This window comes from Eulemur rufifrons, chromosome 4, assembly GCF_041146395.1.
Source record: "Eulemur rufifrons isolate Redbay chromosome 4, OSU_ERuf_1, whole genome shotgun sequence".
NCBI classification, from domain to species: Eukaryota; Metazoa; Chordata; class Mammalia; order Primates; family Lemuridae; genus Eulemur; species Eulemur rufifrons.
In genome coordinates, this window is record NC_090986.1 from 59891242 (window position 1) to 59914833 (window position 23592).

Genomic DNA, 23592 nt, shown 5'->3' on the forward strand with positions numbered 1-23592 from the left:
TAGAAAGTGGAAATATCATCACCTACATTATTATGACTGCTATGAAAACTAAATGTGAGAATGTATGTGAAAGCAACTGGCCCACAGCAGGCACATGTTAAATGCCGCAATCTTCAGAGGTCATAGCCCATGTAATGTAGAAACTCTTAATGGGGCACTCATGGCCTTTCCTGGCAGGAGTCCTACTTGACTCTCCCTGTCTCAGCAACCAGTACACACCCATCCGCTTGATCCGTCTTCCATGACTGTGCTCCAGCCTATCTCATAACTTCAGCCATCCAAACACATGATGCTGCTTTGCCAACATTGCTCCTTCTGCTTGGAACACCCTTTCCACTTTGCACAGAATAAACACAAGTGTCATTCAAAGCTCAGCACAAACACCTTCATAAAAATGAGGCCTTTTCTGAACCCCTCCCTTAATAGACTCACTTTTGCACCCTTCATTGTATCCTCCGCAAGCTTCTATCATTATACATTTGTGCATTTACTTCTAAACATGACTGTCTCATGCTAGATCCAAACTCTTGAGAGTACTTTTTACCTCTAAAAACATGATAGGACAAATGTTTGTTGACTGATTGTATAAATTTTAAAAATAATAAATAATTATTTCAATCATATTTTGGTGTGAACCAAAATCACAAATCATACATTTAATTCACAGACTGACACCATGACACTACGTCACATACACTAGAAAATGAAAGTTTAGATCTAGCCCTGAGAAACCAAGAGTACAATCTTCAGAAAGCTAAATATTTCTATTTTTCATTCACCCAAAAATGATAATCAGAATATAAAGTTCATACAAACTGATTGTATCTGTTTCCATAATAACAAAATTCTACTATAATCACTGCTGTGAAACCAATAACATTTTTGAGATATTAAAACTTAAAATATTGAATTTAGCTAGAAATAAGTGGGACTTAAATTACAGTGTTGGAATCTTTTTACCACAGAAATTATCTTAAAATGGTAGTGTTTTGTGAAGGGATCTTGTCTCTATTCTCTGAAGTTCTCATGGGACAGATTCTATGAATACAGAAATAACATTTACCAATAAACATGTATTTATTCCGATATTTACTTTGGGGAAAAAAACATAGTAGATTCTTCTCAATAATGTAAGCAATTCCTTATGTACTAAAATCCTTTTGACCCCCATATCCTGAATTCTTTTCTACAGTAATACAGTCAATAACTTTGCAAAGAATTCCACTATAAAAATAAAGAATATATCAAATTTTTGTTGTGAAGTAACTCCTATACTTTTAAAAAAATGATTCCATATTCTGAGTGTTTTTTTCCAAGTCATTTATTAGAAATGGTGAATACTAATATAATCTCTAGAAACAAACAGTTCTTTGCAATTAGAAAGTATCTAAAGAGAAAATGTTCTGCATAGTATCCACCTACTTTTAAAAATAAATAATAAAAATAGCTTTCATTTCAGCAAATTAACCATAACAATACGAATAAATGAATTTAACTTTCTCTTATTGGTTAAAATTCTATATTATCTCCTTTTAATTATCTTAGAATGGGATGATCTATAGATAGAGCCAGAAGAAAATGATTTATACTGCACAATAAAAATACCATCTAGAAACTACCATAAACAGTAAAGAAACACACTGCTAAAAGGGTTGCAAGATGAGTTACAGAGAAACAGACTCATACAGCAGGAATCAGAAAAAGATGCCCCTGGCCCTGCCAGCCATGGAGCATCAGTTCAACCAGATCCTCTGACGTCAACACCTATTATTTAGGGCCTAGTATGTTCTGGGCTTGTGTTAGCACCCTGGGAGCAAGATCAAGAAGTATAAGACACAGATCCTGCTCCTGAGCAATCTGCAATGAACTAATAAACTGAGTAAGATTAGCACATTTGTATCACTACAGAACAGGTGTGAGAGAGACTGTAGGTCCTAGGATGTAGAGGAAGAGCATCAGTCACAGAAGGCTGGGTTAGCCACAAAGAGCTCCCAGTGTGGTGCAGCTTGAGCTGAATCAACAAGGCCAACTGTCTTCTGGTCATCTGTGATATTACATGATCCCATCTCCCAAGCCTCTGAAGAGCCCCACATTACTTAGTTGCTGCCTTCTTTATATGCGCATGTATCACAGCATTTAATCATTTCATTGCACTTATTAATTCATTCAACAAATAGTTACTGAGTACCAACCATGTGCCAGGCATTGTTCTAGGAGCTTGAGGTAACTTCAGTGACCCAAATCCCTTCCCTTGTGAAACTTATATTCTAGTAAAGGAAGGCAGATAATGAACTAAAAATATAATTAAATAGGATGTTAGAAGACAACATGGAAAAAAAAATACAGCAGGGCAAGGGAGTACAGAGGCAGAGGGCAGACAGCAATTTTAAATAGGAGGGTCAGAACAGGCTTTATTGATAGTGTAACATTTGAGCAAAGACTTGAAGAAGTTACAGACAGGAGAAGCCAAGCAGATATCTGGGAGAAAATGGGTCCAGCAAAAGGGAAGGACCTGTGCAAAGACTAGAAGGTAGAATGCCCACCTAGTATGTTTAAGGTAGAGTAGCTGGAGCAGAGTAATAGGGGAGGAGGATAGGAGATAAGGCAAGAGGTAGTGAGGCCCCAGATCTTACAAGGCGCTGGAGCAGTTGGGGTTAGTGTACAGGAGTGTCCCAACCTGATGCATATCTTAAAACAATCATTGACTCCTGTGTTGATAACAGTGTTGGGAAGCAAAGATGGAAACAGGAAGTACAATTAGAAGGTTCTTACAGCAATGCAGGCATAAGATGCTGGTGGCTTGGATCATCAGTGTATCTTTTAAATATTTTATTTGTTTCTGTCAATACCTACTGGACTTTTAGTGTTCTGAGGTTAAGAACTGAACTTTATTCAGTTGGTATCGCTGGTGCCCAGTGCTGTTTAGAAGTCATTAGGCTTTTAGTAAATAGTTGTTGAGAAAAGGAAGAGAAGGGGACAAGAAGGAGATAAGAAGAAAGACAAAAGGAAAAAAAGTGGGAAAGAGAGAATAGTTATTAGACTGACCAAAAAAGACAGTAAGAATCTGGGAAGTGTTCTGACATTGTCTGAAAACAGAAAAGCCTTGTACAACTCCAAACTCATGACTTTACGTCAGCAATTTTACAAAGATAAGGGCCTTCTGAACATCTGTCCTGATTCCAATAGAACCATGTCTTACACAACAAAATGGCACTACGGCTTGACAACAAAGATAAGGCAGCCAATTTTTCTTCTCTTACTTGGAGAAGTTTGTCGTAACGTTCAGCAGACATCAGGAAGCGTCCATCTTCAAGCTGCATCTCCCTATTTTCCAGCAGGTTGTTCAAAACAGGCAGAACATTCCTCTCCGCCTTTTCCAAGCCTTCCAAAATGAGAGTTCTGCCTTCTGTGGCTGCACGAACTGCACACTATTTCCAAGAAACACAAAAGCAAAATGAGAATATCGAAGTTGCAGAGCCTGACCTAATTTTACTTACAATGCAAATTAAACTTGCGGTTCTTGTTATAGGGACCGGGAATCAAGAGAGCTGGGTTCCAGATCTTGTTTTGCTTTCTTTGCCTATATTATCTTAACCAAGTGATTTTACCTCTTTGGGCCTATTCACTCATGTGTAAAATAAAGAGACTGGAAAAGAAGACCTCTAAGGTTCCTTTCAACTTCAACATTTTAGATTATATACCCAGTGAAATCGAAAACTAACAGCTATCTATGAGCAAGTAACATAATTAAACAAGACAACACATTCTATAGTTGAAAAAGAGAAATGAAGATAGCAATCTGCCCTATGTATCCCACAAGCTTCTTGTGAGGATCAAATAAGCTAGGTGAGAAGGCTTGGAAACTGTAAGGTTTGTAAACATGAGTCATCATCAAAATTAATTCAGGTTTAGTGTGATGCTTGATGCTGACAGCATTACACACTTAGCAAAACAGAAAAAGAGTCAAGTTTTACACTGGCCTATACCAGACTGACTTAACCAGTACTAAAAGTCTTCCAATAAATTTTAAGAAAATTATTAATGGAGAAAAATGGAAAATAAAGTAAACCCAAGTGATAAGAGACAGAAAACTATAATAAAAAAAAAAATCACTAAAGATGTGAAAAAATATTCTCCTTTAACTGATAGGTCCTGAACAACATAGAAAAAAACTACTTTTCGGTCAAAATCCCTGAAAATCTATTTAAAAAGGAAAACCTCAGTCATGTTTCTCCTGAGGCATTCAACAACAGAAAAAAGATTAATGGTGTTCAATTTATATTCTCACTCCCTCCTTAAAAAGTCTTCTCTGGTTTCCATGATGCTGCATTCTCTTAGAAAAACCGTTTCTCCTTTTCTGCCTGTCCATTAAATATAGGTGATGCCCAGAATTACATCCTTAACCCACAGCTCTTCTTACTCTAGAAGGTCCTTCCTGAGAAATCTTATTCAATCACATAGTTCCAACCATCACCTTTATGCTAATGACCCCCTAAACTCACACTCTCCCAAGCTTTAGAACTATGCAGTCCCATCACTTGGATGTCTCTAACCAGACCCCATAAGCACCTCGGGCTCCCCCATACAACACTGAACATATCCTATTTTCCCCTAAAACCTGCTTCTCTTCTACTTTCTATTTTAGGTGGGAGTACCATTCATCCATGCCCAGACCCTTGATTCCTATCTTACTTCCTACGTTTAATTTATCACTATGTCCAGATCATTTAACTTTCTTAATATTTCTTGAATTCATTCCTTTCTCCCCTTCCCCTACTTCAGGCCCTCCTTATCTCTCAGCTCTCCTCCCTAGTAGTTCAAGCTTTTTAATTTGGCATATAAGCCTATCACAGTTTGGCATCTACCTACCTCTCCAACATTATGTCTTGACATTAGTTGCATCACATGTGGTATTCTTGTGACAATGAACTGGCTATGACCTCCTACACATATACATACCATAATGCTTACCAGAAAATCTGTCTCAACTTATACTGACCCCTTTGCTTAAAATTTAATTTTCCCTACAGTAATTAGCCCAAAAAAGATCCGATTGTTTGATGGGGGGAAATACATATCTCTATTTGTTAAGATTTATATCCGAAGAAATTCCTGCAGTAGCAAAGCTACACATTTTCTAACTGTGGAAGAGAAAAGAGGCATTGCTTAATCAATCTTACATACTGTCTTCTTTTAATAAACTGTTGATTTTACACTGTATAGTAGAGCTTAGTTTATTTCAAGTGTCTTTATACTATTGTAAAAGAATAAACTTTTATGAAAGCCATATTAGACTCGAAATAATCATCCATTTTAAGAATATAAATTCATGAATGATCCTTCAAATCTATCATTACTGCAAATATTTTAATTCTCGTCTACCAAACTAGTCATCCTGTTATCGTAGCTTTATTTAAAAAAAAAAAAAAAATGCATGGAAGGGACTAGTAGCTCCTAAAGAACAACAAAATAAGAATCTCATTTTTGCTAACTGCATAAAGGACAAAGTCATAGGCATAGTTTCTGGGACATTAACAGTCAAAATACAAACTACTTCTTATAAAAATTCATGTTTCAGGTAAAATTAAGCTTTTGTTCACAAGAATATATATTTACTCCAAGAAATTATAGCTCAGAATAAAAAAAGACACTAATTAAGTTATCATAACCTGTGGCAATATTATTTTTAAAAAGCTAAAATTCTTATCAATCATTGCTACGAGACAGAATAAATACTGTATTTGACTTTTAAAAACTCCACAGAGATTAAAATGCATGTTCTCTGAGATAAAACTAAAAATATACACATTAAACTTTAGTGGTTCACCAACTATGGGCCAGGGAAAACAAAGTCCTGACAACATAGGACAACAACAAACACTGCAGCTCTGCTTTATGCACCTCAGGTGGTCTTCTAAGCATTGAATCTTTTCAGAGGAACTCAAAATAAACTAGGTAGAGAGATCAGAAACAGAAGCCAAATACACCAAGTATTCCTTTCATCTATTCTAATGAAGGTGCTGTGACCATAAAGTTGAAACAGTTGTGATGGACGGACAAAAGATAACGCCATCTAACGATCTCTTGAAAATCTGATCAGTTTTGCATCTCTTCTCCAGAGTAAAATGCATACAGATACACACACACACACACACACACACACACACAGTAGGGACCTCAAGTGAAAAACCTCTACTACTAAAGAATGATAGAAACAGAAAATGACCCATTTGGCAAATACTATAGTAATAACTGTTACACGCAATAGTTATTTTACCAATAATGGATGGCAAATTAGGGAGTAAATGTATGATGAGAAACAGGATATTTTTATAAACTCAAAATATCTCCCCACAAGATACTGTATAAATGACAATGTGGAAAATAATACAACACTAGAGAAACCTGGCAGACAGCATCTTAACCAAGTGATCAAAGTAAATGTGACCAATAATGAGATGTATCAATTTCACACACTATTTATTAATAGACTCCTAATATGATGCCCTGAGATGGGCACAACATCACTTCTACAGTATTCTCGCTAAAAATGCATAATTTCAATCAATTCATGGGGAACATCAGACAAACCTAAACCGAGCAACATTCTGCAAAATAACTGGCCATAAAGAGGAGATGGGAGAGGGCTGCTGTGGGGACTCAGTTGTGGATAGTGAGGGTGGTAGCAGTCTTTTTTTTAATGATTCAAAGAATTCAGCATGTTCAAACAATGAGGGAGAGGAGCTAGCAGACGAGTACAGAAAAGATAGTATATAATTATTGAAATAAAACTAAGGAAGCTGCTACTTGATAGTTTGGTCTACCTACTGAGTAGGAAAGTGGTAGGGCCTACAGGTTTGTATCAGGCTCTTCCATTTATGCTACCTAATTTAATCCTATGACAGTCCTCTGAAGTATATAATATTTTACCCAATTTTACAATGGAAGAGAGGTTATACAGTTTGAAAATGGCAGAGCTAAAATTTTAGCTTGTCCTTAAATTAAGTGACAGCAATCAAGTAGATGAAGAACTAAAAAGATCACTAACTAGAAAGTTATTAGTTATTTCAGAGAGTCTAGTTTTACCAGACATAGGAATTTGCTGTGTATCTATTTAGATTAAAAAAACAAGATCCATACAAGACACTTCTCCATACACAAGAGACTCTATTCAATTTAAGATACACATGACCCTAAAGCAGTACATGCTCCTTAAAGTCTTCTAGAGAGGAATAAAATCACATTTTCCCAAAGTAACATTGTTTCTTAAATCACTGTCAGCTTAGTGAAATCTCTAGAACTGAACAGCAATAAAACTAGCTACCTGCCTAAGTCTAACTAGAAAGTGAGGTAGTGAACAGAAAAGATTCAATAGTCTTTTAAATCAACATAATCCATTATTGCACAGTGATCCCACATGACTTAATCAAGAACTTTCACACCCACCTTTTTGCTAAATTGTTTTGCACATACAACAAACTCTAATTTAAGCTTCTCTGTTGTTTGTTTTACTTGCAAACTTACCGGGTTTTGGGTTTTGTTTTAACTCACAAAAAATATTAGCAATGTTCTTTTTTTTTGTTCTGCGAACAAATGTTAATGTAAGAAAAACCGATCAGGCAAATATCCAGTTTCTGACAGTGGCTTCTAAATGTTTCTAACTTTCCCTTAATAACCCATTAGACACATTGCCAGGAAAGTTCTGTAAGAGAAAAGGGATAACGAGGCACTTTAATTTTAAAAATAGAAAGATAAATAGAAAGAAAAATCAATAAAACTGGGTAAGAATAAAAAGGTATGCTATAGTATATCCAGAAATTTAATGTGTGAATAAGAGAAATTCTTGGAAAGGAAAGTAAGGGGTCAGAGAGATTTCACATTAAACCCTACTGTACTGTCTGAAACTTTTTTTTTCTTTTGGCTAGGATCACATGTACTACCTGTCCTAAATAAGAAAACTAGCTAATGAAATTGATTATAATTTTTAATATATGAGAAAAGTGGCATTTCAAATTAGTAGAAATTAGATTTTTGGAAAAAATCCAAATGAACTTAAAAATTTAATGGTAAAAGTAAAACAATATAATTACTAGATGATAACATAATTGACTTTTAAAAAATAATCTTAAAGAAAACCTTTCTGATAATTCAAAGGCAGATACCATTAAAAAAAAGATTACTAGATATGATTACATTCAAATTTTTCCATAAACCAAAATATCTTAAATTAAAAGACAGACTGAAAACTTGGATGACATGTTTATAACATATGTAACAAAGACCCTATAAATATCTTTAGTATGAAATGAATTTTTATAGATTATTAAGAAAATTAATATCCCTACAAAATACAAATGAGCACCATAATAAAATATATTCAACTTCACTGATTATTAGACAACTATTTTAATATAAGGTAAAACATGATATTTTTAGACTTTCAACTTGGCAAAGATTTAAAAAGACCAGCCTAAGCAACATAGTGAGATCCTGTCTCTACAAAAAATAGAAACAATTAGCCAGGCACAGTGTCATGTGCCTATAGTCTCAGCTACTAGAGAGGGTGAAGCAGGAAATTGCTTGAGCCCAGTTGTTTGAGGTTGCAGTGAGCTATGATGATGCCTCTGCATCATGCCTTGGGCGATAGACTGAGATCCTATCTCAAAACCAAGTCAGTAAGTAATCAATCAATAAATGAAAAAGAATGATAATATCCAGAGTTGATAAAGTTAAGAGGAAACAGGGACTCTCATTCATAGTTGGTCTGAGAGTAATCCTATGGAGGATAATTTAGCAAGATATATAAAATATGTAAATGGCTATGTTGATTAACCCAGCAATTCTATATCAAGGAATTTATCTTTAGAAAACGCCTTTTGTGATTTCATCACCACTCGCTCCCTAGGCTTCTTCGCTGCTGGTATAAGCAAGCAAACCGTTCAGATGGCAAAACTGTGTCAATAGTTTAGGCACATACTTTGATTAATTGTACTGCTTCTTGTTTGAGATACAATAAACTAAACTTTTAATTTGAAATTGGACATTTCATATTTAATGACCTAAATAAATATGCTCCAGCTTTTATGAACCTTGTTGTAAAAAGTACTTCATTCATAAGCCCATGGAATGAGTTGGGGAAGACCCTGACCATGTTCTAGAGATGGAACATTTGTTCCTCCCATTAGCTCTATTATAATCTAGGTTAATCTGTGATGAGATGTGAGGAGAGGCCACTACAAATTCACAATGTTCAACTTCAGCTGAATCTTCACTATTATCTAAAAGTTATTTCCTTTATTTCTTGTAAAAGTTATTTTCAAGCCAAGCTTCCAATGCCTTCCTTCTACTCTTTCGAATGACCTTGCCTAAAACTTTACTGTGATGATTAAACTCATGTGAATTGAGATTCTGTGACTCTCCTCCACTCCATCACACATAGTCCCTCTGTGTCTTCATCTTTCTATTCTACTCTACTAAGATTTCCACCCTTGACAAAATATCACTCCTTCCACCCCTCCAAGACTAGTTCTTTCTACTTTGAGCTTAGTAGCATTCCTTCCCACCTCCTCCAAAATCTTCGTTCATCAACTATACCATCTCTTACTTGCATTTCCAAATCTCTTCTCTTCTACAAACATATCTATACTTTAAGAAAACCTACAGTTCCCTGATACCAATTAATACCCTTTCTTTATCCTTTCTTTTACATTTAAGACCCTTAAAAAGGGGGCCACATACACATTCCCTGTAATAAACTTCCATCTATCTTCCATTATTCTTATTTTACTGAAAATACTCAAAAGCACCAACAATCAAACTGCCAAAAATCATGGCTTTTTCTTGATCTTCATATTCTCCTGTTCTTCAATCCTCTTCCCTTGATCCTCTTTTGTGCTTTATCGTCTACGGACATTAGCACGCTGGTTTTCCTCCTGCCTTTCCCTGGCCCTTTCTCTGCCTCCTGTCCTCTAAAATGCAAGCATTTCCCAAGGTTCTGTCCTTAACCTTTTTCCCTCCTCTTTTCTCACTTGATATTTTGCTGGCAAAGATCTAAGTTATTCCCACAAATTCTCATTCATTTAGTACCCATTATATAGCAGGGGCTATGTGCTATGTTAAGTACAAAAAGACTTTTTCATTTTCTTTATTTCATTATTCTTGAGGACAATACTGTGAGGACCTAACCTGTCTCCTGAGCTCCCCACACATCTACTAATGCCTTTTAATATCTCCATATGGACATTCAAATTCTACAGGTTTAATCTATCAAGGTTGTGACTTCTTACCTAAACCAGGCCCTCTTCCTGATGACTATTTCAATTAAACTTTCACCGATTCTCCCCACAACCCAGGATTGATTACTTCTCATTCTTCACACAATGTAAGTGTGACCCCTAAATATCTTATGCATCCATCACCAACTTTCCATTCCCACTGCCACCATCCCCAAACATTTAAAAAAAAAAAAAAAAAAGCCATCTTTTTTCAAAACACTTCTTCCTCTAAAGGAAATTTCAGATGAACATTTTCCCCAGTTAGCAAAGGTCATTGATGAGCTGGATGATACATGTGAATCATTTGAAGAATACGTAGCTGTTACAGATCTATTAATTGGAGAATACAATGAAAGGTTCACTGACTTTGAGAATCATGACATCACACTCAAATTAGCACTTCAGCCTCACCTAGTTGATATCACCAAGGCACCTAAAGGACTACAGATGGAATTGCTTCAGCTCTCAGTAATGACATTTTAAGTCATTGCTTAATGCTAAGAAAGATCCAGTTGAAATATGGAAAAATGTAGTAGGAATACCCACGCCTTTGGCAACATGCCCCCAAAATGCTTCCTTGCTTTTCAACCACTTATTTCTGCGAATCTACCTTCTCCTACCTAACCCAAACCAAGATGCCCGTAAGATCACAAATGACTGATACCCATTATCTAGAGGATCAACTGAAACTGTGAACCTCTGTGCTACAACCAAATATTCAAATGCTTTCCAACAAAAAGCAGACACAACAAAGTCATTAAAAGGTTAGTTAACTTTAAAATTAACAAATAGTTTTCATTTTTTGAAATTATTAAGTACACATTAGTTATATTTTTACAAAATAATGTACATTGTTAAGTATACATAATTGAAGTTTCTTGAATGCAGCCATATTTGATTTCAGCTAAATTAATGCAGCCTTCCAACATGAAAATGTTCTCCACCCCTGGGCTAGATATTGTGAAAGTTTTCTATATAGATTGTTACATAAAATAATTGTAGTATAATTTTTCTCTTGAAATCTTAAAAAAAAAGGAAGAGTGCACATATATTTTTAGTTGGAATGACCAGTTGTGATCATTCCTCAAAGTAGAAATTAGACCAACTATACAGATCTTTTTTTTAAAATTATTTTATAAATAACAGAAATTTATTTCTGAGAGTTCTGGAGGCTAGAAAGTCCAAGCTGTGGTTATACATTTAGAGAATGGGTACGGACCTAGAATCAGAACACTTAGAGTCTTCTCCTTGATCAAGTCTACAAGCCTAATGCAAATTACCTACACTTTCAGTTTCCTTGTTCATTAAATATTCATAGGGAGGAGAGAGCCCAGGATGTTGAACCTCTAAATTTGAAAATTCTGTGATTATAAGGGTATTTCAACTATGTGTGCTTAGGCCTTTAAAATTTTCATAAAGGAATTTTTGGTCCTTTCTATAAGGTATAGGTCTCCATGTGGCTATAAGCTACAGGCCTTTGTGTGTATACAAGGTAAAGTCCTATACACGTCTCTAGGGCATAGGCCTCTATAAATCTATACATATAGTTATAGGCCTATATATATATATCTATAAAGTATAGACTTCTAATAGTCTAAAAGCTGCAAGCCAGTATGTGTCCACAAAGTGCAGACCTATGTGTGTCTATAATGCTTAGACCTATATGTGTCTATAAGGTATGAGCCAATGCAGATATATTATGAGGATCTTTTCCTTTCTTTCAAACTACAGAATTTCCAGAGACCTAATTTTCTCAAATAGAAATAGGAAAAAATGCAGCAAGATCTTTCTGGCCCAGCCATCTCATATCATAGCTTTAACAATTCAACCCATGGGCATGAAGGATTTCAAGATAAAAGTAGGTGCATGACCTAAATCAAAAACTGTCTAAGCCCCTGTTCTAGATTTGCTTCTGATTTGATGTAAGACCTTAGGCAAACAATTAATCTGGATGTCTGTGTCCTCATTTACTAAATGAGAATATCCTCAAGGGGTATTGTACAATGCAACAATTTTAGAGTCAAAGCAGTACTGGGAAAAATTTAAAGCTATTGAAGTTACTGAAATGTAATTATTAATGTAGCCATAATTTAATAATAGATTCCAAAGAGCTTCAGTGGCTACAGTATAAATATACTGAAGAAGCCAAAGAAAAACAGAAAAAGCCACACTTCAAGGTCTTCATTTTAAATTATCAGAATAGGATCAGATTGATTTTTGGTTGCTCTACCATTTACTTGCTATGGATAACTTACATTAGTCACTTTGTATCTCTGAGCCTCCATTTCTTTCTCAAGCTAGGTTCATCATGGTGCTTATCTCATAGACTGTGTTGAAGATTAAATGAGATAACCCTCTGGTAACTACTACAAGTCCTATCATCATCACTGGTCATGGTAGTTGTCATTTCCATAATAATCATCACAGAGTTTTTTAGGGAAGTAGCATAATATGGTAGAAAGAACCTGAGCTTTGAAATTGGACAGAGCCTGGTTCAAATTCTACCTCTGCTGTTTATCAGTTGTTTGATCACTGGCCCTCTAAGCTTCACTTACTTAATCAGTAAAATGGGGAAGTCATCTTCCTCCTAAGAATGTTTTGAGGATTAAATACAATGATATAAAGCACCTAGCACAACATAATATCTCCCAATAAAAGTTTCCTTTTCATCCCCCTTGGCTGATTATTTATTTACTTATTTATTTATTTGTTTGTTTGTTTCTTTGAGACAGGGTTTCACTGAAACTGCACCAGGCTAGAGTACCATGGTGCAATCATAGCTTACTACAACCTCAAACTCCTGGGCTCAAGCGAATCTCCTTCCTCAGCCTCTCAAGTAGCTAGGATTGCAGGTGAGCACTCACTACTACAGTTGGACAATTTTTAAGTTTTTTGTAGAGACAGGATCTTGCTATGTTACCCAGGCTAGTCTTGAACTCTTGGCCTCAAGCAATCCTCCCACCTTGGCCTCCCAAAGTGCTCGGATTATAGGCATGAGCCACTGCACCCAGCCTCCCTTGATTTTTAAAAATGAATCACATAAATCTGTCAGTTTACACTGTATACGTATATGGTGTTATGGTAGCAACATAATAAGGAGTAAGAACTCATGACCTGAGTTCTGACTAACACAGAGCTAGATCTCTAACTGTCCAAATGCTAATTAGGACATATTACAACAATATATTCATTTATGATAGTAAAAAATTAGAAAGAACCTGGATGGCCAATAACAAGAGAAGGTGGAAAAAATAGGAATGTTAAATAAATAACACCATATACATTTGATGAAAGAGACTAAAAATCATATTTTGAGGAATTTCTAACGTTATAAGCAGATAGATGCTCCTGATAAAATGTTTTTCAAAACATACACTATAAATTTTATATATATGGTATACCACTTTTATAAAAATGATTCATTAGACATGACAAATAGATATGCAAATAGACAGAAATACAGAAAATATTCACACTGTTGTTGTTTTTGGAGGGGAATACAAGTAATTTTTAAATTCTTCCCTATGCTCTTTAGCATTTACTATGCTATCCTTCTTTATTCTGTTTATTTGGTTTTCCCCCACTAAAACATAAGCTCTATGACAGAAATTTTTGTTTCTTTTGGTCACTGCATCTAGAGAGTACCTGGCACAAATCTGTCATTCAAAACATATTTGTTAATTAATAAATACAAACATATATGCATATATATATATGTAAAATGAACACTTACGACTTCATAATCAGAAAAAATAAACACCCTAGTATATATTGTTATTAACCTAACTCTGGCCTTCCAAGGTAGCAATTGAGTTTAACCACTTACTTTATTATCAACCATGCTTAGTCCTGAATAAGAATGAGCAAAGGGGTTAGTTAATGCCCATGACCCCCAAGTCAGGATTTGAGAGTTTTGCCACAGTTTTCCAGCTGAAATGCCAAATAGTAATAACTGGGACATCAGTCATAGGTGCACGATAAGTGCACACAATGTCAATCACAATGAAAACCCCAAACTTTCTCCCCACCAGAAAGCCACAGGTATTTCTCATCTGTGTTGGCACACCTAGGTTACAGGCATCACCTGATGGTGAATAAAGACACTGCCTCTTCTTTGAGCCCAGATATCAAATTCAGTGAAGGAATTTTTAAGCAAAATAAATGTAAAGCCCTTTCAGTCTAATGAACATATGACTAGCTAGTAGTCAATTGGCAACTTCATCTATCTAGAATTCAGACAGGTATTATACATTCTGATGGCTCATAACAGATGTCAAAAAGGCAGATGTCCATGGAAAAGCTACCTCATCTCATCCAAACCATATTTATTCTCAATTTACTTAAAATTTTAACAAAGTTAATCATTTAAAGGAGAAATCTACCATCAAACATACCTGTTAATTATGTTCCAGACAGTTTTTTGGTGCCAAAGATGAGCAAGATAGTTATATTCCAGTGAGGAAGATAGACGATAAATGTGTGAGCAAAGAAATAAGTAGGCAAATTCAAATAGTGATAAGTGCTCTGAAGATTATATTGTGTAATATGACAGCATGGTGCAGCACAGTATATGTGGAAAGGGGGTGGGCATGACTAGAGGCTACTTTAGCTAACATATCCAGTGAATTTATAACCTGGATTATGAGGAGGAAAGAATATAATATACTGGGAGATCATATGAAGGAGAGGAAATATCAAGTACAAAGGAAGGCCACTGTAGCAGGAGCCTAGAAGACAAGGGAAAAGTGAAAGGAATTAACAGGTGTGATGGGAAGTTGTTGCATGGCTTTAAGCAAGGAACTGATAGGATCTGATTATGAACTGCACAGTAAGGAATATTAACTGCCAGGAAATAAGCTGGAAGAAAAAATATGATAATCAGAGAAAACCTCAAAAAATAGTCTGAAGCAATTTAGAGCAAGGATCAACATTCCTACACAACATTCCTACCTCAATCACAGGCTCTGAAGGTATCAGTGCTACTACAGTACAGTAAATAACTAATGTTCATCATAATGAGTAGGCTTCACCAAGAAAACGTAAGAGTATAAAATACTCCCAGACATTTATATGACACAAAATATTTTATAAACTCTATAAGTTGTAAAATATATATCATTTGAAAATATGCTTTTTAGGTTGGCAGAAGGAATATACCATTTTAGAAAGTTTCATTTAAATAATTTACTTTTGTGCTCCAAGAAAAAAAATCTTTAGCTAATCAATAAATTTAGTTACCTAAAACAACTCAATTTCTAAAAAGTCAAAGTTTTAAACTGTCTTTAAAATTATGTCTTTAATAAAAACATAAAAAAAATCCACCTTCTCTTCCTCACTATTTGCATTGCAGCAGTCAAGCCAGCTATAACATTCATTTTAAAAATATCTTTTAAAATCTATACTCTACCAGCCAAAGCCAGTTATTTTACTGTCAATTAAATATATTCCTATCTCCTCACCTCTACTTAGGCCATCGTGTCAATTTCTAATCTCTTTACGCAGCTCCTCAGTAACCCAACTCAAATCCCTTCCCTCACTCTTACACTCTTTGGGTATGAAGAAACAGGTAAATTTCTTTAAAAACTTTGTCAATTGGGGGTGGTGTGGGGCATACGCAGCCCCTGTGTATATCTAAATAACATGGGAGCATAAATTTCAGCAATTAAAAAGTGGTATGCTTAAAAAAATCCAGAATTTTAAATTTTAACATTTGTATTAACGATAACATTCCAGATTTTCTGTCGAGTGGTCTAAATCTTAACTTTTAAATATATCAAAAATTTAGGGATTACCAGATCATATATTTTAGAAAACTAATCCAATACGAAATTTTAAAAATTAAACATGCTTGATCAAGTGACTATTTCAAACAGCTTACAGAGAAGTTCATTAGAAATGAGCCTGTGAATTAATATCCACCTACTCTTTGTCAGGGATAACCAACGTGAGAAAGAAATTAGGACTAACCTATTACCTTTCTTACCCAGTAAAAAATGCAGGGTTGTTGACTCTAAAAATAAATATAATCTTTTGAATATCAATATATTTTCATCATGTGGCTAATATGTGGATCACCAGGTTTGGAATACTTGCCACTAAATTGAGAGTCAAAGTCAACAGACCGGAAATAAAAATTCAAGCTCATACTTCAAGAGGCACTTATACACAAAGAAAACATAGCAGGAGTTTTTAAACTGTTTAAAATAATGAATACAAGAATATCTTTGCTGCAAGAGAGAATTTTCCACTCTAGGACTGGAAAGTCAGATAGAAAATTACCAGTAATCAGTGTTACTTACCTATTGACATTTATAGGTAATGTACATGAGCACAAACAGCTCTTTAAGAATTCCCCAGTAAAATTATATGAGGAAAATGTCTGAAAACTCTATCATTTGTTTTAAAACTTGACTATTATCTTAAAATTATAATTTATGTTTTAATATTAAAAACTTTGTGGGGTTTTTTTTTTGAGGCAGAGTCTTGCTGTGTTGCCCTGGCTAGAGTGCATTGGCATCATCATAGCTCACAGCAACCTCAAACTCCTGACCTCAAGCAATCCTCCCACCTTGGCCTCCAAGAGTGCTAGGATTACAGGTGTGAGCCACCATACCTGGCCTAAAAACTTTGAATGTGAAAAACAAGACAAACACCAAAAATGGCTATCTATACAGTACAATTAAGAAACTTCCCAACCTTTTAATCTGGAACTGTTACTACCTGTTTTGGTTTTTATGACATTGCATTTTCTGAAGAGTCTAAGTTGTTGTCTTACATTCTAGATTGGTGCAATTGTTAAAACATTTTTGGCAAGAATGAATACTATATTGGTAGTGCTATACACCTCTTACTAAATCACATCAGGATCACATCATATAAGCTCCTCTCACTATTAGTGATCCTGTTGTATGAATTGGTTAAGGAAGCAAATGCCAGATATCCCTATTGTAAAGGTGTATTTTCCCCCATTTGTAATCAGAGGTTATTTATGAAGTGAATCATCATGTAAATAAAATATTAACAGATTCCTTTAAAATGTATTTGTGTGCTTTGTCTACAAAGGATTACTCTTCATTTGTGGGAAATCTGAACTTCTCAGATTTTTCCACTAGATGATGCTAAGTCTGATCAACATTTAAAAGGTGGTGACTGCCAAATCTCTCCATTTTAAGTGCATTTTTTTCTTTTGATATTAATATGTAATTCATGAGACCATGTGTCTATCTTATTCCTCCAAAATCTTTACTCAGTGTTTTTTTTTTACAAATATACTCTTTTAATTATAACGTTAATAGTGTGCCCATGATAAATCTTCAAATTTAAAGAACTATGAAAAGTCCTTCCCACATCCCATTCCAGACCTTGCATCACATTTCTGTAACATATTTTATGTATACTCTATTAAGTGCCTCTTGTGTGTTCTTCTGGAAGTTTTCAATGTATATACAAACATATATGCATTTCTTTTCTTCTTTTTATCATGAATGGGATCATATCATGTACAGTCTTGCAACTTCATTTTTTTCATTTACTGTATCCTACACTTCTTTCCTATCACTACATACATATTCATCTCATTCTTTTTAATGGCCACAGAATATTCTACTCACCATTATTTATTTCATTAGTCTCTTAAATGTACATCATTACTGTTCTCATTTAAAGTTTTACATAATTTCAAACAATCCTACAGTAAACATCCTGTACATATAACCTTGTGTGTTTTGTATAAATATACTTGGAAAAAATTTGCTAGAAACTTAACTACTGAGTCCAAATGTATGTGTAATTTCTTTTCTTTTGATAAATATTGCCAAATTTTCTTTTAAAATTGCCTCAATTTCTGCTGCCATCTACAGCAATGCTGTTTCCTCAACCCTTCTTCCTCATCAACACTGAAACATTAGCAAATTCTTTAATCTTTGCCAATCTGAGAGGTGAAGAAAAAACAGCACCTCATAAGTGTTTTAATTTTTATTTTTGTAAACAAGAAGGTCAAGCATCTTTCCATGAATTTCTTGGATATTTGAAATCTTTTCTCTATGACATATTTATAGTCTTCATCCTTTTTTCTGTAAGGTATTCCTAAGAACAATATCTAATACTTTTAAAGTGATGCATTTGAAGAAATGTACAACAAATCTCATTATAATATTCATAAAATATTATTTTAGTTGGTAATCTGCACCCAACACCTAAGGCAGTTTCTGGTAATACTGCCAGAAAAAAGCTGCAGTTCCTGGCAGTATATGCTTAGTTTCACTACATTTAATACACCTTTACCCAAGTGACCTGTAGATTTAGAATACTTCAATAAATGTGCTCGAGAATTTCTCATATTAAAATGTCCTTAATTCTTTTTTTAAAAAATCAAATTTCTAAAGGCAAGTAGTAGGAAGTAATTGAAAACTGAGAAATCAGCATATTGATCTTTAGCTAACATTTTAGAACCATTAATTTCATCCAGTGTTTCTCATTTAGTACTAAGCCAAGAAGACATTTCCAAGAACAGAGAAACCAAACATCTAAATTAAATCTTTCTGGAGAGTACACAGTACATCTATCTTTCACTGTTTTATGAGCTACTCTCTTTCTACTTTAAAAATCAATTTTGTGTAGACCTGGAGTAAATAGTCACGGACTAGCATGTGATAAGAACTTGCCTGATCAATGTAAAAAGCCGTGCCTGCACGGATCTCTCGTCGCTGTTTGAGATCAGTTTCAGTGGTATCCCTTGACAGGGCAATGTATTCAACCTCCCTTTTGGTCAGCTCCTGTGGAGAATGAAATTATTCCAAAAATAAAATCAAATTCCGAGCATATGATTTGGAGCAAGTTATCTCACAATGCCACTGCCCTAGAGAAGAGCATTTTAAATGTAATTCTGGATTAAAATCTTTTGACTGTCAGCTTTGAGAAAAAATGCAATAAATTGAACATTAACCAAAACACACATCTATTTCCTCAGAGCTCTACTTCAACTGCACTCAGTCTGACTTAAGCAATAATCATCAAAATTACAAACCTTCATTTCTCCTGCAGAATTCTCTTCAAATACCATAAGCAATAATTTGGCAATCAATATTATTTATTGATTTTCCCACAACCTACAGCCATTTTTATAAGTAATGTTCATCTTTTTTTTAAAAGGATGACTTGACTTTATTCCATTGACTAATGTTTACAGAATATATAGAATACGTTAGGGACTTTACCAAGTGTGAGAATAAGGTAAAAATACCAGTAGTCAGGTCAACGGAAGAAAGAGACACACGCATAGTTGAAGAAAGAGAAGGAAAAGAAGGAGATGTAGAAGAAAAAGGAGGAGAAGGAGGAGGAGGAGGAGGAGGTTGGGGGAGGAAGAGGAGAAGAAAGAAGAGACGGGAGGAGGAGGAGAGAAAAATTTATTTCACCAAAAACAATCATGAGATTTGAAAGGAAAACCATCCAGAACTCATTTTTTTCTTAAAAATTTATCCATCCTTTTCCCTTATATGTAACAGCAACGTACAAAAAGTTTTTAACATTATCCTTGGTTTTACAATATTGAATTAAAAACAATGACATTCTCCAATCAAATAAGGCATACAATAAATTTTTACTAAACAGGGAGAACAAATTAAATTACTGTAGTATAAAGCAAAAAGTTAAATGAACATGCCATTAATAGCAGAAGAGGATATTGCCACACAGGAAGATTTTTTTCTCCACTCTATCTTCATTTGATATTGGTAAAAATATAAAAGAACTGTCTGGAAAGTACCCAGCCATTGTTGATATAATGAGAACAGTTACATGGCTGGATACTTTTCCTGGACAGCCCTCGTACAATAGCTGTCATTTAGTTTTTGTAAAATGTATTTGTTCCCATGCTGTCACAACTTTCAATATGCATGGAAAGGAGTGAAAATTTTAAATAGAGAAAACACACAGCATAGTGGTGATACCAAAAGATGTTTTCCTAAAAAACAATGAATTGTCTGAGAAAGCACAATTTTGGAGTAAAGTAGCTGCTTCTCTTGTTAGTAGATACCTACTTCTTGTTTCTGGAATATATCACTAGTACCTGCATGTCTGCTTCATTTATTGGCTGAATGTGATCTCCTTCACTGAAAAACACTGTCATTCACAACAGGCTTCCATTGGGTGGTAAAGCTATGTGTGTCTCATATTGTTAAATTGCACAACAGTTACACCCTGAACTGCTACACTGAGGACAATGCACTCATTAGCCTCAGTCTCAACAGCTCCCTTGGACTCAGCCACAAAGGCGCTGAAGTCTCTTCAGGTGCTACTTCACAAAAGTGGTAGGAGCTTCACAACAGCACCATGAGCAGCAGCTGGAGGAGGCAGCAGTGGTCTGTCTTTGGGAACAATCTACAAAATATGGCCAGGCACGGTAACTCACAATGCTAATCCTAGCACTCTGGGAGGCCGAGATGGGAGGATCACTTGAGCTCAGGAGTTCGAGACCAGCCTGAGCAAGAGCGAGACCCCATCTCTACTAAAAATAGAAAAAATTAGCCAGGCATGGTGGCATGTGCCTGTAATCCCAGCTACTTGGGAGGCTAAGGCAGGAGGATCTCTTGAGCCCAGGAGTTTGAGGTTGCAGTGAGCTATGATGATGCCATTGCACTCTAGCCGGGGTAACAGAGCAAGACCCTGTCTCAGAAAGAAAAAAAAAATTTCCTTTTATATGAGTTAAATAGAAAGTAAATACAACTATCTAATTATTTCTATTTAATTTCTCATTGGTTCAGCAGGTTGCCCTCAAATTTCTGCCTTTAAAGATCTCATCTACTCTGGCTATGGCTCTTGGACCTAGTGGCAATAATAGTACTCACTGCAGAGTTTGCAAGGCAGATTAGGCTAGTATTGAGTTTTCTTGCGTGTATTTCCACAGCCTATGGCTGCCTTGGCTCTATTTCACAATTTAAAGTTTGGTGTGTGGTTTGGTTTTTTTAAAAAGATATGGGCTTCACACTTACGTTGCATTTTTGAACCAACAAGTCTCCTATAATCTCCTAGTTCCTTTCATTTCACATTCCCAATAAGCTTCAAAGCCTTGCCAGAAATAAAATCTCAGTGAAATATTATGGTCTTTGAAATGAGCAAAGTAAAGAATGAGCATCTTAAAATTAAAGAGGTTCTAGACCTGGACTTCTCAGAAACTGACCCAGCATTCTTAGACACTTTTGCCTTATATATTAGTAAAGTGAAAATGATACTACAATGGCATGTTTTACCTCACAAACTGGTTCTAGGGATAAATAAAAGATATGAAAGCAATGGGGCTAGCGGGAGTCAGGTTCTGATTGGTCCATTGTATTTTTATTACTCCTGCCCCACATGATTTTTGAAGTAAATTCACCACTAAAATAAGAGCATACGAAGTAGATTTCAATAGCATAGAGATTGATCCTTTAATAATGAATAACACAAGGAAACTTTTATTAAGGTTTTTCTCCTCATCCTAAAAAGTATCTTCAGAACACAGCAACTTCATCTGATGCTACTGTTCCTTGAACCTTTAGAGCAAGGCCTATTAACGATGACAAAACATTAGAAAAGTTTTGTAAATTTTCTTATTTGGGTTGAGATTTAAACATTTCAATTCACTTAACAGTTCTCAAAAAACTGCAAACATTTAAGAGGATAACATGTCAGAAATGGGAAACAATATGCAATTGGAAGTCCAGCTCCATTATTTACTAGCTGGATAAAGTTTGAGTGAGTTATTTAACCTCTGTGAACCTGTTTGCTCATCTATTTTAAAAAAAAAAAAAGAAGGAGCAAAAGTAACACATAAGAGATGCTCTACAAACCTTAGGCTCTCTTTAAAGACTGCATAACTTCAAAACATCAAGGGGATTATTTGGGTTTTTAAAATGTGAACCTGAGATAAGGCAATGTTCTCTGAGTAGTATAAAACTAAGTTTTGTTTTGTAATTTCAGAGTTGCTGATTTTATCTGCTACTCATTGCCTGAAATTATATTTCTTTTCTACTGGAAGTGGAGGACTTTCTAGTTATAGGAAAAATTTGCTAATGCCATAAAAGGCAAAGGTACATTTTCTTCCCAAATAACTTATGCCAAATCCTTTATAAACAAATCACCTTTTGATGTTAGCATTTTTTCAATTAATGACTAATTCTGATATTTTTACAAATTCTTAATCTTAATTTATTTTATATCATAGCTTATCAAAGTTAAGACCCTTAGGAATTGGCCAGAATTGACTGCTCACCAAGTACTGCATAGCAATAGAGCGTCGAAGAGGCCCAGGAGGTCCTATCAGGAAAACATCTTGCCCCAAAAGGTCCTTCTGCATTATCCATCTTAGATGCTGAACTACAGACTGAGCCAGAGAGTCTGAAACTTTAAGGAAAAAAAAGAGAACACAAAAAACAAATTAGACTATTACTTATTAATCTCCAAGTAATGCAGACAGTATGTTTAAACAAACACCCATATATATACACACATGTATTTATTTCTAGACATATATATAAGAAGAGACCGATTATAAATAACTACTGACTTTTCACGCTGCATTACAATAAAACCACTATTACCAACACTAAAACAGGACAAAGTTTATGATATCATAAAGAATTACATATTCTATACTTGAAAGGTTATAAGAGCATTTGAGCAATCACCAATAAGTAATTCCTAAAGAAGTGAAAGTGATTTTCAAGGATGAGTTGAGGAACTGGTATCTTACTGTATCATAATTTGATAGCCTAATTCTTTGTTGTTCCAAAAGGGAGATATGACCAAATCATCCCAGACAATTTATGATTATTAGTCTTACAAAATTTGAGAAAAGTATATTATAACTTAAGCTAGCATGGGTTGTAAGATCTCCCAAACTTCATAGTTAGAAAGTTTGATGTAGACTTAGAACTACTTCTTTAGAATTTAGAGTTTCAGTCTATCCTCCTACATCAACTCTTTTGGGAATAGAAGACTACACCATACAATGCCCTCCCTAGTCTACTATTAAGTCACCTATCAATGTGCTCATCTTCTTCCTAAGCATTTTCTAAAAATTTAAATTAATACAATTAATTTGTGTTTCCTCATATGTAAAGCACCAAATGACCCAGCAAGTCCAGCTGTAGGTATATAAGAAAAACTCTTAACCTTATACACCAGGAGACATACAGAATACTCAGAGCAGAATTGTCCACAATAAAACTAGAAACAGGAGAATAGATAAAACACACACAATGGATTATTATACAGCAACAAGAAAAAACAGAAAGAACTGCCACTACTGCCAACAATATGCTGAACCCTTAAAGGTATAATA

The 23592-nt window shown here is 34.9% G+C and overlaps 1 protein-coding gene across 1 annotated transcript in view; it reads right to left on the bottom strand.

Annotated features, from left to right (window-relative positions):
- The window catches only part of VWA8 (von Willebrand factor A domain containing 8), a 316757-nt gene that overhangs the window by 266377 nt on the left and 26788 nt on the right, over nucleotides 1-23592 (bottom strand). Inside the window, exons 3-5 of the mRNA XM_069467672.1 lie at nucleotides 22522-22652; nucleotides 18938-19048; nucleotides 3261-3428 (exon numbers count right to left, since the gene is read on the bottom strand). Coding sequence (XP_069323773.1) covers nucleotides 3261-3428; nucleotides 18938-19048; nucleotides 22522-22652 — 410 coding nt within the window. The remainder of the gene's footprint in view (nucleotides 1-3260; nucleotides 3429-18937; nucleotides 19049-22521; nucleotides 22653-23592) is intronic.